Raw genomic sequence first — 14,351 nt, 5'->3', positions numbered from 1 at the left:
GGGCGGAGGGTGGGAGAGCTTAGTCCCTTCCCATGTGGGCCTTTGTGCAGGTTGCTTGGGCTTCCTCGTGCTGCGGTGGCTGGGTTCCAAGAAGCAGGGAGAGGAATCAATTTCTTAAGACCTGAGCCTGGACATTGGCATAGCATCCCTTCTATCTTATTCTGTCATCAAGCAATCACCAAGATCAGGTTCAAGGGACGCGGCCATAGAATCACTTTTTAATGAGAAGAGTGTCAAAGAATTTGGGGCCACGATTTAAAATTGTTATATAATGGAGACATCATATTCTTTCACTTAATCTAAAAGAGGATAGGAATTCATTTTACTAGTCTTATTCACCTTGTATTCATCTCTTTTTTATTAGAAAAATATTATTATTATTTGAGAAATTTTAATTTCAGTGTAGTTAGCATACAGTGGTATATTAGTTTCAGGTGATTTCAAGTGATTCAACACTTCCATACAATGCACTCCTTAATTCCCATCACCTATTTAACCCATCCCCCATCCTCCTCCCCACCCCTGTAACTCTCAGTTTGTTCTCTATAGTTAAGAGTCTGTCTCTCCCTGCCACCTTTGTTCATTTGTTTGTTTCTCTAATTCCACATATGTGTGAAATCATGTGGTATTTGTCTCTCTCTGACTGACTTACTTCATTCAGCATTATACTCTCTAGATCCATCCATGTTGTAAATGGCAAGATTTCATCCTTTTTTATGGCTGAGTAATATTCCATTGTCTATACACCACATCTTCTTTATCCATTCATTTACTGATGGACACTTGAGCTGTTTACATAATTTGGCTATTGTAGATAATGCTGCAGTAAACATAGGGGTACGTGTATTCTTTTGAAGTAATAATTTTATTTTCTTTGGATAAATACCCAGTAGTGGAATCATTGGATCATAAGGTAGTTCTATTTTTAATTTTTCTGAGGAATTGGCATACTGCTTTCCACAGTGGCTGCATCAATTTGCATTCCAACACATCTTTTTTTATTATCTTCTTTTAAAAAGGGAATTTCCAGTGATTTGCCCAGGATCCCATATGTCAAGTTAGAACTTGGATTCAAACTCAATCCTATTGATTCTATTTCTTAATATCTCTGTTCACTCTCCATGCCCAGAGCCCCTGGCCCCATGGTACACCTTCCAAACCTCCCCACCTGGCCTTTTTTCTCCCCACCACCTTGTTCCTCCCCAAACCTGCCTCGGCACAGCACACATGGTCCTTATGAAGGGCAGGAAGCTTAGCTTGCTCTTCTGCTCAAGTTCCTCATTCTGTCTGTCATCCTCAGACTGAAGCTCAGCTCTGTCCGTTCCCTGAACTCAGCTCCTCACTCTCCACCATGTCCTTGCCTCCTCGCCAGGCTCAACAAGAGCTGTCTTCTTTCCATCCTCTACTCTGGGAGGAGTTTACGCTTAACTTTTTCTCTACTATGTATTGATTTAAACATGGTGCTGAGTGCTTTAGAGGGATTATCTGTTTTATTTTTTTATTAAAAATTTTTTTTATATTTTTATTTATTATTGAGAGACAGAGAGAGACAGAGCATGAGCATGGGAGGGGCAGTGAGAGGGGGAGACACAGAATCTGAAGGAGGCTCCAGGCTCTGAGCTGTCAGCATAGAGCCTGATACGGGGCTCGAACCCACAAACCATGAGATCATGACCTGTGCCGAAGTTGCATGCTTAACTGACTGAGCCACCCTGGTGCCCCAGGGATTATCTGTTTTAAAATTTTACTAGTTCATTAGTTAAATTCTTTTGTATTTAACTTTTTAAATTTTATTATGATTGTTACTTTAAATTTATTTCTTTATATTGAGAGAGAGAGAGAGGGAGAGAGAAAATCCTAAGCATGTTCCTTGATTCCAGCACAGAGTCTGATATGGGACTTGATCCCATGAACTCAGAGATCATGGCCTGAGCCAAAACCAGAGTCAGATGTGCAACTGACTGAGCCACCCAGGCACCCCTGTTATTATAATTTTTTAAGATTACTAAATTCTTTTGTATTTAAAGCCAGGTATGTTTATCAGGAAGCCAAACTCTTTTTAAAAATGTTTATTTATTTATTAAAATTTCAAAAAATGTTTTATTTTTGAGAGAGAGAGAGAGAGAGAGTGAGGGAGAGGGAATGAGAGAGGGAGACACAGAATCTGAAGCAGGCTCCAGGCTCTGAGCTGTCAGCACAGAGCTCAACGTGGGGCTCCAACCCATGAACCATGAGGTCATGATCTGAGCCGAAGTCGGATGCTTAACTGACTGAGCCACCCAGGTGCATCCCCTTCCCCCTTTTTAATGTTTATTTATTTTTGAGAGAAAGACAGAGAATGCACGGCAAGGGCAGAAAGAGGGAGCCAGAAGATCTGAAGCAGGCTCTGTGCTGACAGGAAAAAGCCCAATGCAGGGCTCAAACTCAAGAACCTTGAGATCATAGTCTGAGCCAAACTTGGATATGTAATGGACTGAGCCACCCAGGCACCCCAGAAAACCTCTGGGGTAACCTATATCTACTTGAGGTCTCCCAAATGCCAGATTCTCTCTGGCAGCTGGGATTCTTATACTTACTGTGCTCTCTTTACTTCTCTAACTTTTATCTCACTCACTTATCCTTACCTTCCAGGTTCCAGCTGAGACAACGCTTCCCCAGGAAGCATTCTCTGATTCCTCCAGACTGGGGGTCTTCTCTGCTATTTCCTCCCATAACACCCGCATCCACATCCAGCACTTTAAATTTTGTACTGAAATCATCTGTTTTTTGGAGCTTTTCATGGTCTATACATTCTTTGGGGGCAGAAACAGTGTCTTGACTTTGCATTCCTCTTCTGAAATGAAAGATATCTCAGTGCTCCATCCTCACTGGTTCTCTGTGAGCTGTCATTGTCTATGAGGCTATGAGTGTCCTGACTCTCAGTTCCACCTATGCAGCCATATGCTCCAAACTGGACCCATGTAACAGAGTTTGTCATGGGGGGCTTTGCTGGGGTGCATGAGGCACGCCCCCTCTTCTTTACACTCTTTCTCACCATGTACCTATTCACCTTGGTGGAGAACTTGGCCATTATCTTGGTGGTGGCTTCAGACCACCGACTACGTAGACCCATGTATTTCTTCCTGACACACTTGTCCTGCCTTGAAATCTGGTACACTTCGGTGACAGTGCCCAAGATGCTGGCTGGCTTTATCGGGGTAGGTGGGGGCAAGAACATCTCCTATGCTGGCTGCCTGTCCCAGCTCTTCATCTTTACCTTCCTGGGGGCAACGGAGTGTTTCCTACTGGCTGCCATGGCCTATGACCGCTATGTGGCCATTTGTATGCCTCTCCGATATGCAGCCTTGGTGTCGTGGGGCACCTGCATCCGTCTGGCAGCTGCTTGTTGGCTTCTGGGCCTCCTCACACCTGTTTTGCCTATTTACCTCATGTCCCAGCTGACATTCTGTGGCCCCAATGTCATCGACCACTTCTTCTGCGATGCCTCACCACTGCTAGCCTTGTCCTGCTCAGATGTCACCCTAAAGGAGACCACAGACTTCCTAGTTTCTCTGGCGGTGCTCCTGGCCTCCTCTACAGTCATATCTGTGTCTTACGGCAACATTGTCTGGACTTTGCTGCACATCCGTTCAGCTGCAGAACGCAGGAAGGCCTTCTCCACTTGTGCAGCTCACCTGACTGTGGTGAGCCTCTTCTATGGTACTCTTTTCTTCATGTATGTCCGGACCAAAGTGGCCCCTTCCATCAACTTCAACAAGGTGGTGTCTGTCTTCTACTCCATTGTCACACCAATGCTCAACCCCCTCATCTATAGTCTTCGGAACAAGGAGGTAAAGGGAGCTCTGGGCCGAGCCTTTTCCCTCAGGTCTTGGAAAGGTCAGCAAGGAGGAAGGTGAGGACCTAGTTTTTTTGTGTTGGCTCTCCAGAAGGAAGGTGGTGAAAACTAGGGGACAAGCAGTGACCTGGGTAGTCAGGAGGTATGGATTATGTATTAAAGTAAAATGTTAATCAACTATAACAAGAGACACCTAACTACAATGAAGCTTAAAGAAGGAAAGAGATTTGTTCTTTCCTGCAAGAGTCCAAGGTGAGTGCTCCAGGTTGGCAGGTGGCTCTGCTCTACAGGCAAAGATGGAAGTTCCTTCATTCTATAGGGTCAACATCCCATAGGATGTTGGCAAACTAAGGGCTGTGGGCCAAATTCAGTTCAACACTTGTTTTTAATGACCTGTAAGCTAAGAATGGTTTTTATAGTTTTAAATGGTTGTAAACAAATAAAAAGTAAACTAATATTTCATGACGCATAATCATTTTAGTTTTCAATTTTTAATTTTAGAGAGAGAGAGAGAGGGAGGAGCAGAAGGAGAGAGAGAGACAGACAGAGAGAGAGAATCCATGCTGAGCATGGGGTCTGGTGCAGGGCTCAATCTTGTAACCGGGAGATGATGACCTGAGCTAAAATCCAGAGTAAGACACTCAACTGACTCAGCCACTCAGGTGCCCCGGCACATAATCATTTCATAAAATTAGAATTTCAGTGTCCATAAATCAATTTTTACTAGAATATGGTCACATCGTATGTGTTGTCTATGGTTCCTTTTGTACTGCAATGACAGAGTTGAATAGTTGTGATTGAGACCATATGGTAACCTTCAATCTAGGGCCTTCTTATTATTTACATGGTCAACATGAGGTTCCAGTGAGCAAGAAGGGTGAGGATAGCTCAAGGAGAAAACAAACCTATGTCTAAAACTTTCTCCACTAGGTGGGAATGTAAACTGGTGCAGCCACTTTGGAAAACAGTGTGGAGGTTCCTCAAAAAAATTAACAATAGAACTCTGCTATGACCCAGCAATAGCACTACCAGGAATTTACCCAAGGGATACAGGAGTACTGATGTATAAGGGCACATGTACCCCAATGTTCATAGCAGCACTTTCAACAATAGCCAAATCATGAAAAGAGCCTAAATGTCCATCAACTAATGAATGGATCAAGAAGGTATGGTTTATATATTAAATGGAATACTACATGGCAATGAGAAAGAATGAAATCTGGCCATTTGTAGCAATGTGGATGGAACTCAAGAATGTTATGCTAAGTGAAATAAGTCAGGCAAAGAAGGACAGATACCATATGCTTTCACCTATAAGTGGACCAGGAGAAACTTAACAGAAGACCATGGTGGGGGGAAGGGGAAAAATATTTGGGGAGAGGGAGGGAGGCAAACCATGAGAGACTCTTCAATACTGAGAACAAACTGAGGGCTGGTGGGAGTTGGGGAGAGGGGAAGAGGGGTGATGGGCATGGAGGAGGGCACTTGTTGGGATAAGCACTGGGTGTTATATGGAAATCAACTTGACAATAAACTATAAAAGAAAAAAAAGAACATAAAAAATAAAACTTTCTCTACTAGATGTAGAAACTGTCATTTCTACTCACCTCTATTGGTGAGAAATTAAACATAACTCATACTTATTTGCAAGGGTGCTAAAAATAGTCAGGTATCCAGCCCCAATTTGATTATTGTGGAGAAAAAGGAGAACAAATTTTGGCAGATAACTAGTGGTTTCCACTACAAAGAATCATAGCTGATTTTCCATGTGGTCCATGCACTTAATTTCTTTGTAGCTACATGGTCTTATTTGAAATATAGGCCCATCTGACTTCTATACCAAACCGTGCTTTGAAAATGATTTAAGAAGATCTGTATGGTAATGTCAGCTCACTTGAAGCAAGGCTTAAAAGACCATTGTAATTCAAGTAGTTCCCCACACATAGATAGTTGTATCTTAAAGACATTTGAATGGGGATTTCAGAAACTATAGTATACGGATGGGAAAATGCTGAACTTCACTGGGTCAGGAGAAAGACAGATTCTTCTGTGATGGTGTTTCTCAACTGGCCAAGAAGAAGCCAACAAGATTGCATGATGGTGCCCATAGCAACACAGTCTCTGCACCCTCCACTCAACCCAGTATCTAACCTGTTGCACTTTTAATGGTTAGCAGAGAAGGCACAAATCCTACATTTTGAAAATGACTTCATTTATCGACTATTATATCAGTAATGTGCTTTATATTCTTTTGGATGATGGCAGGATGAAAAAACAGTGCAAAAATGAGAACCTTGCAGGATCAAAAATAAGAATTCATATGAGTGAAATAGGAGTAGAACTTTCAGACACCTGACCTGAGTAGATGTGAACACAAAATGCATTTGACTTTTAGGTTTCTGGCTGATGGAAACAAACAAAACATACTGGGTGTATAAGAGTTCTCCAAAGAAATGGAACCAATAAGACCTATCATTTATCTATCTATCTATCTATCTATCTATCTATCTATCTATCTATCTACCTATCTATCTATCTATTTATCTATCATCTATCTATGTACCTATCTATCATATACCCACCTACCTATAATGATATAACTATCTATCTATTTAGATAGATTGAGAGATAGCTAATGGCTATAGAAGAGAGGAGAGAGAGAATCCCAAGCAGGTCCTTGCTGTCAGCACAGAGCCCAGTGGAGAGCCCATCGCAGAGCCCAAGGCTGGATTCAATCTGCAGAGCCCAATGTGGGGCTTGATCTCATGAACTGTGAACTCATGACTTGAGCTGAGATCAACAGTTGGTTGCTTAACCAACTGGACCACCCAGGCACCTGGGAAGTTTTTAAAGTCATTAGTAATGGTAGATCATTCTGCAATGAAGATAAATATGAAATATGACAGGAAAAATATGTTTCCTTACAAATAGGGAATTTCTGTGAATATAATTTCTCCTTTGGGGGTATATTTGTTCATTGAGTGAAACATAGGTAGGTGAAGTGTTCACAGTATATAGACATTACTTCACTGGAATCCAGAGAATGTCACAATGAATAATTAGAGAGAAATAAGACTTACTAAGATAGAATTCTGTAAGGAGCACTGCTCATCTTGTTCTGTCCATTCTGGGTACCAGGATATTGACTGAATTGTTAGTTAGGGATTGTCTGGGAGCCAGCCAGAAGGTCCTTTGACTTAGGACTTGGTGTGAATGACTGGATCTACATACTGACATCAGAACTCTACAGTTTATTGTTTACCATTATGTAACCATTGTTGAAGGCTTGGATGCAGGTCTATGTACCTAAGGCCCAACTGGACCCCCTTCTAGGATTCCATATTCTTCTTACCCTTGGTACCTTGGCAACCTTTGGTTGGTCTCTCACTTTTCAATTTTCACACATGAAGGCCTTATCAACTGATTTCTTTTTTTTTTTCTTAAAGTTTATTTATTTTGAGAGAGAAAAAGCAGGGGAGGGGCAGAGAGAGAGGGAGAGAGAGAATCCCAAGCAGGTTCTAAGCTGACAGCACAGAGCCCATCATGGGGCTCAAACTCACAAACCATGCAATCATGACCTGAGCCAAAACCAAAAGTCAGTCGCTTAAGTGACTGAGCTACCCAGGGGTCCCCTTAGCAATTGATCTCTAAGCTATGTTTGTCAAAACACTGGCTTTCGCTGTGGAATGCCACAGCTTTCTGTTTCTCTAAATTGAGTCTATCTATATTCTTGTTTTCATTGGCAGCTTCATAGTCATTGGCCTTAATATCATCTTTGGCCAGCCATGGCAAGACAAGAGCATTTTATTTTATTTATTTTAATTTTTAAGATCATTACTATATTTAAGTAGGCTCCACCCCCACCGAGGGGCTTGAACTCACAGCCCTGGGATCAAGAGTCAGATGCTTTACCAACTAAGCCAGTCAACCACCCCAGGATAGGAGCATTTTAAGCCCCTTTTGGCAGGAATTTAAAATGGATCTCGTCACCCAGAAACGTGGATGCTTCTGAACCTTGAGACGGTGTGTGGAGCACCATTCAGCTCCGTCCCTCCACTTCCCTCAGGAGCACTGAAACTTAGTTAACTCAGGCCCAGTGTTTTGTCAGCTTCATTACCATTTTCACACTCTCTTGGAAGTGGAAGGGCTTTATTTAGAGCAGACTTTGCTCTAGTGGTGGCTCAGCTGGGTCTGTGACAGTCACCTGTCCCCACCTACCCTAAGACAAGCAGTTAACGAGAGCAGGTGTTCTTGAAGACCTCTTGAAGAACAGTTTCCACACAGATATATTTAGTTTACTCCGATTAGGTTAGATTGGAAATGTCAGACCACAAGCTTTGCAAGAGCTATACTTTAGCCCACTCAGAAGGCAAGAACACATTTTACCCATTTCTGTATCCCATGTTGCTCCAAGATGCATGAAAGTGCTTAGTAGGTACTTCTCTCTCTCTCTCTCTCTCTCTCTCTCTCTCACACACACACACACACACACACACACACACACACACACACACACATACACACACACCCCTTTGTTGAATTAGGCCGCTGAAACCCAGTAAGACCATAGAAGGGAGTTTTAGGCACTACCTTGGCTGGGGGGGCGGGCAATTCTGGGACTAGATATTGAGAGATTCCAAGAATTCTTCAGCACACTGAGGCTGCAGAGAGAGAGCATGGCCCAGTGCCCAGACTCTGGCTGCCTGGTGTGATTCCTGATGCTACATGAACCAGCTGCGTGTCCTTGGATATGTTATTCTACCTCTCCATTTTCTCATCTATCACAAGGGGGCCTACCTCATCAGGTCATCATGAAGATGAAATGTATTGATACATAGAAAGCGCTTGCAACATTACTTGGCATAGAAAAACACTTGGAAAGTGTTAAATATTATTATTCTTACAGCCTTTAAAAACCTCACACTACACAGTACTGATGGAATTACCTTCTTAAAGAAGCTGTACCTTGTCTGAAAACATTCCTTTAGTATCAAGAGGATCTTTCTTCCACTCTGACTGTGTTTCTGTAATTTTGCTTCGGTATTTGTAGGGGCGTGCTGCTGAGTGTACAACAGCTAGGAAGAAGCCAGGGTTTTTGGGGTTTGCTGCTTTCCACGGTGAGCGAGCTGCTTGCACAGTTCCTGAAAGTTTTACCAACAAGGAACTCTCATCCTTGTAGAAGCCAGTCCTCTCTTCTAGCTGTCGACCCCTGACATTTTTAATAATAAGGGATCTGAGCCCAGAGACTTTGGCTCTAAATACAGTGCTCTTTTCATTAGACCCTGCTTCATCTGTGCGAGCCTGCGCCTCAGGGCCGGCTGGGAAATAAGGGGTGGAATTAGGGCGTCTGGGCTGCTCACCTGCCAGGGTTGGGCATTGCATCAAGCACAGGTGCCTTCCGGAAAGGCCCTTCCCTGGGGGAGCAGGTGGTGAGGTTCTGAGCCAGCAGGGCTCTGGCTGCCAGGTAGGCTTGGGAAGTGGCAGTCAGGTCATGCAGTTTGAAGGCAGACAGGTGGACATCTGCCAGGTTCTCAGGCCCTGTGCAGTTCTGGGCCTTGGAGCCCCTTCCTCCGGGCCTGTGGTGGCAGCCCTTGACTTGGACCACCCGCATCCCTGCAGCTCCCCCCAGAGCTTCCCCACCAGACGGTTGTCCGGGTACGCGGCTGGGAATGGCGCCAGCAGGGAGTCCTCAAAGCTGGGCATGAATCCCCAGTGTACACGGTCAGGCTCAAGCTGCAGCTAGCTCAGCAAGGTGCGGGCTCTGGGGCCCAGCGCCGACGGGCTGGAGGAGAAAGAGACGGAGAAGACCCACGGCCTCCGGGTCACACGCTTCTCCCAAAGGGCCTCGGCCAGCATGCTGAAGTGGACGTGGTACCAGTCACGGACCATGGCGGTGGCAGCAGGGCTGGAGGCGACCGCTCGGGCCGTGGGGCGGCTGCTGCGGTCCTGGCAGCGGATGCCCTTGGGGAAGGCCGAGAGTTCACCTCGTCTCCTCCCGCAGCTGCTGGTCCAGCCGCTCCAAGTAGCCGCTGTCAGAACCCGCCAGGTCCACGCAGGTCCGGCTAAAGTGACTCAAGAGCTTGGCGAGGACCTGTGCAGAGAAAGACGAGAACCTGGACCGGTCAGAGAGGCAGGGGCGCTGAACTCCATGGCTGATCTGGGAGGAGAACCCGGGCTGCGAACCCGGATGGGGACGCCTTACCACCCCCTGCTTGGGGTCCGCTGAGCTCTCACCTGCTGCCCTGCACCCGCCCTCACTGCTCCCCTGTCTGCCTTCTATTACTTCAGTTTTTTTTTTAATTTGACAGGTAAAAAGCAGTGGATGATTACCATTTACAACCTGATGAGTTTGGACCTAAGGACACACCTATGAAACCATCAGCACGACCTATGCCATAAACCCATTCACCAGTCCAAAGTTCCTCCCGCCCCCGTACTTATTATATTGGCCTGGTTTTGTGTGATAAGAGCATGTAGCACACCTATTTATCCTCTTGCTAAGTTTTTTTTTTTTTTTTTTTTTTTTTTTTTGAGACAGAGAGATTCAGAGCATGAGCCGGGAGGGAGGGGCAGAGAGGGAGACACAGAATGGGAAGCAGGATCCAGGCTCTGAGCTGTCAGCACAGAGCTGGATGCGGGGCTGGAACCCACGAACTTTCGATCATGACCTGAGCTGAAGTCGGAGACTCAACGGACTGAGCCACCCAGGCGCCCCTGCTCTTGCTAAGTTTCAAGGACACAGTGCTATATTGTGACCTCTAGGCACTATGCTCTGCGGGACATCTCTAGAAAGTAGCTTGTATAATTGTAACTTTGTGTTCTTTGATGAATAACTCCCTCTTTTCTCTCCTCCAAGGCCTGAACCACTATTCTAGTGTCTGCTTCTGGGAATGTGACTATACATACATGGAAGGGGGGCGGGAACTCACCACTTGGAGACAAAGACCAGAGTTGAGATCAAGAGTCGGAGGCTTAACTTACTGAGCTACCCAGATGTCCCTTGACTATTTTAATTCATCATATAAGTAGTATCAAGTCATATTAATCCTTCTGTCTTTTATTTGTTTTTATTTAAAAATTAAAAAAAATTTAAAGTTTATTTATTTATTTTCTTTATTTTTTTATTTTTTAAAGGTTTTAAAAAAATGTTTTTTATTTATTTTTGAGAGACAGAGAGAGACAGCATGAGCAGGGGAGAGTCAGAGAGAGAGGGAGACACAGAATCCGAAGCAGGCTCCAGGCTCTGAGCTAGCTGTCAGCACAGAGCCTGATGTGGGACTCGAACCTACAAACTGCGAGATCCTGACCTGAGCTGAAGCCGGACGCTCAACCGACTGAGCCACCCAGGAGCCTCTATTTATTTAGTTTGAGAGAGAGAGATACAGAGAGTGAGTGAGGAAGGGGGAGAGAGAGAGAGAAAGAGAGAGAGAGAGAGAGAGAGAGAGAGAGAGGGAGAGAGAGAATCCCAAGCAGGCTCTGCGCTGTTAGTGCAAAGCCCAATGCAGGGCTTGAACCCACAAACTGTGAGACCATGACTTGAGCCAAAACCAAGAGTTGAATGCTTAACCAATGGAACCACCCAGGAGCCCCTGTCTCTTATTTTTAAATATTATCTCAGCATATTTCATCATGCTATATCCAGGTCTTTCCAAAGCCTATATGCTCAGGTGTGGGAAGCCAGTTCACCATAAGAAGGACAGCAGTGGGGGTGAGGGGTGGCTCAGTGTGTTAAGCGTCTGACTTTGGCTCTGGTCATGATCTCAAGGTTCGTGAGTTGGAGCCCCACTTGGGGCTGTGTGTTTCTCTGCTCTTAGCCTGTCAGTGCAGAGCACACTTCAGATCTTGTGTCCCCCTCTCTCTTGTGTCCCTCCCCTGCTTGTGCTCTCCCCAAAATAAGTAAATATTAAAAAAGGGGGGGGGCAGCAGTGGACTAAAGAACATATTGTAGGAAGCCAGTGGGAGAAGCAGAGAAATAAGGTGTTTTCATGCATTGTATACTTCTTGACATTGCTTGAGAAATAAAGGTTCAAGAGAATAAAAAACGTGAATAATCATGAGAAAAATAGAAACAAGCTACAGAACTTCCAAAGCACTGGAAGAAAAAAAAAAGCTCAAAAAAATCAGGAAATATCAAGAAAGGACAAGAGAAAAAAACATAATGAATAGAAAACTGTCATAATAGAAGTGAATGAGAGCATAGAAATGCCTTCTAATTAATAACAAATAGAAATGTTTTCTGTCATTTCTAGTATTATGTCTTTAATTGTTTTTATGGGAAGTTCTGACAAAGCCTAAGAAATAGGAAATTACATCGCCGGCCATCAGCGCCAGTGTAAAAGGTTCACGACTGCAGTCAAGAGGAGTGTAGTGTGTTTTTTGTTAGGCATCTAGACAGACTCTACAGCCTCCTGCATCCTCATTACAAAAGCGATTTATTTCTATGCCTTTGTAAGAATTTTCACATACATAAAAAATCTAGAGAAAGGAACCCTCTATCAGCTAAGTGCCCTGATTACTGACTGAGGGGCCAAGGTCACCCTCACAAAACATTTCCGCTTGGAACCTTGAGGCTACATTGTTCTGCCCCTACCAGCCCTGCAGTAGACCCTTCGCGAGCCAGTGGGTGCCCTGGTGTTATGGCTCTCTGGGTTCTTGCTTGTCTTCTTGTCCAGAGGGTGACTGCATCCGAGGTCAGAACCATGGCCCCATATGTGCCCCATGGTACGTGTGGTCACGGCACAGTGCTCTACACCGTGAGTACTGTGCTCAGTAACAATTTGGAAATAATGAGCAGTCCTGCAATAGGCTGCATTTCTGTTTAGTTGCAGTTACCTCCTCCTTGCTTCTATTTCTTTTTCCACCCCTGGAGTCTGATTACCTGACTGTGAATTCCAAACTACTACTTATTAGCTGTGAGAATTGGGGCAAGTGACATTGTCTCTTTGAGTCTCAGTTGCATAATCTGAAAAATGGAAATAATAATACCTACTTCCCAAATTTTGAGGATTAAATAAGTTAATGAAGATAATGATAATAATACTAACAAGAGGAAATACTAATATAGAACTTATTATAAGTCAGGATTTTCCTGAATGTTTTACATGTATTAACTCATTTAATTCTCCTAAGGATTTGATGCATGTAAAGTATCTAAAAAGCAGTTTCCATTCAGGAATTATTCAAGAAAGGATGGATACAGTTGTTATTAAGTCATCTATGATTATTAGGTCATCATTAGCCAATGATGCAAGGAGAAGAAAGTGTGTGGTAAGTTCATTTATACTACGGAATGAATGGTTGACAATAGCCATCCATCACTGAAGAACAGCTACAGAGAGTTAAGTATCTGCATCTCACTGGATGATTTTTCAATTGGGGCATTTGAGGTCTCAGTGGAATCTGGGAGGGAAGATATTTAATATTTCTTGGGATGTCTTTTCAAGCTCACAAATAATAGTCATGTAACTGATTTCCAGGTGTGGTGGGGAAAAATAAGGATTTTCCAACTGGAAAACAATTCGATAAATGTTGCTTCCCTGCCTAACAGATTCGATACACACAAAAGATCAAAAAGAAGTCAGGTCCAGGCAGACGTTTCAAAGAAACATCATGAAATCTAGCCGTGTGGCTGGTCACTTGTCCAACTTTCCAGCTTTCTGAAAAGGGTGGGGAGGAGGAATGAGGTCATCCTGGCCTGGGCTATAAATCATCAGCCCTCAGACCATGGGCTGTTAGAGCACATGTGATCCAGGCTGTTTAACTAACCAACCAAAAATTATGAGAGTTTGGCCAAAGGTGGGCCAAGTTTTATTCTACCATAAAATTTGTTGAAAAAAATAAAACCTCCAATAGCCAAGATATGGAAACAACCTAGGCGGCTAATGGCTAAAGGAGCTGTAATGGAATATTACTCAGCCACGGAAAAGGAGGAAATCCGACCACTGAGGCAACATGGATGGACCTTGAGGGCATTCTGCAGAGTGAAATAAGCCAGACAGAGAAAGACACATACTGTACAGTCTCACTTCTATGTGGAATCCAAAACAAATAAAAGACAAACCCTAATGAACTCATGGAAAAGACATCAGATTTGAGGTTGTGGTGGAGGAAGAATTGTAGGAAGGTGTCAAAAGGTAGAAACTTCCAGTTCCAGGGCAGGTAAGTACTGGGGATGCAAGTAGAGTGTGATGACTGTAGCTGACACTGCTCTGCAGCACATAGGAAACCTGCCAAGACACTAAATCTTAAGAATTCTCATTACAAGGAAAAAGAATATTTTTCTTCCTTTTCTTTCTCTTTTCATCGTATTTACAGGAGTTGATGGGGGCTAACTGAACTTCCTGTAATCGTTTCACAGTATATGTAAGTCAAATCATCATGCTGTGTGCCTTGAACTTACACAGTGAGGTATGCCAATCATATCTCTTTTTTTCCCCATATTTTATTGTCAAATTGTTTTCCATACAACACCCAGTGCTCTTCCCTTTAAGTGCCCTCCACCATCACCACCACCTCC

The 14,351-nt window shown here is 43.9% G+C and overlaps 1 protein-coding gene across 1 annotated transcript; it reads left to right on the top strand.

Moving 5' to 3' along the window:
* The first annotated feature begins 2,930 nt into the window (after nt 1–2,930).
* Nucleotides 2,931–3,896, top strand: LOC115305985 (olfactory receptor 6Q1). The gene has a single exon (XM_029956116.1). The coding sequence runs from the start codon at nt 2,931–2,933 to the stop codon at nt 3,894–3,896; it is 966 nt and encodes a 321-aa protein (XP_029811976.1).
* The last annotated feature ends 10,455 nt before the right edge of the window (nt 3,897–14,351 follow it).

The sequence above is a fragment of the Suricata suricatta genome, chromosome 11, assembly GCF_006229205.1.
Source record: "Suricata suricatta isolate VVHF042 chromosome 11, meerkat_22Aug2017_6uvM2_HiC, whole genome shotgun sequence".
In the NCBI taxonomy this organism is placed as follows: Eukaryota; Metazoa; Chordata; class Mammalia; order Carnivora; family Herpestidae; genus Suricata; species Suricata suricatta.
The sequence above is the reverse complement of the archived record's forward strand: the minus strand, read 5'-3'. Positions and strand labels throughout refer to the sequence as shown.

What these genes read in the sequence shown, in the direction of transcription:
- LOC115305985 (XM_029956116.1), top strand. Translation starts at nt 2,931, where the DNA reads ATGCAGCCATATGCTCCAAACTGGACCCATGTAACAGAGTTTGTCATG.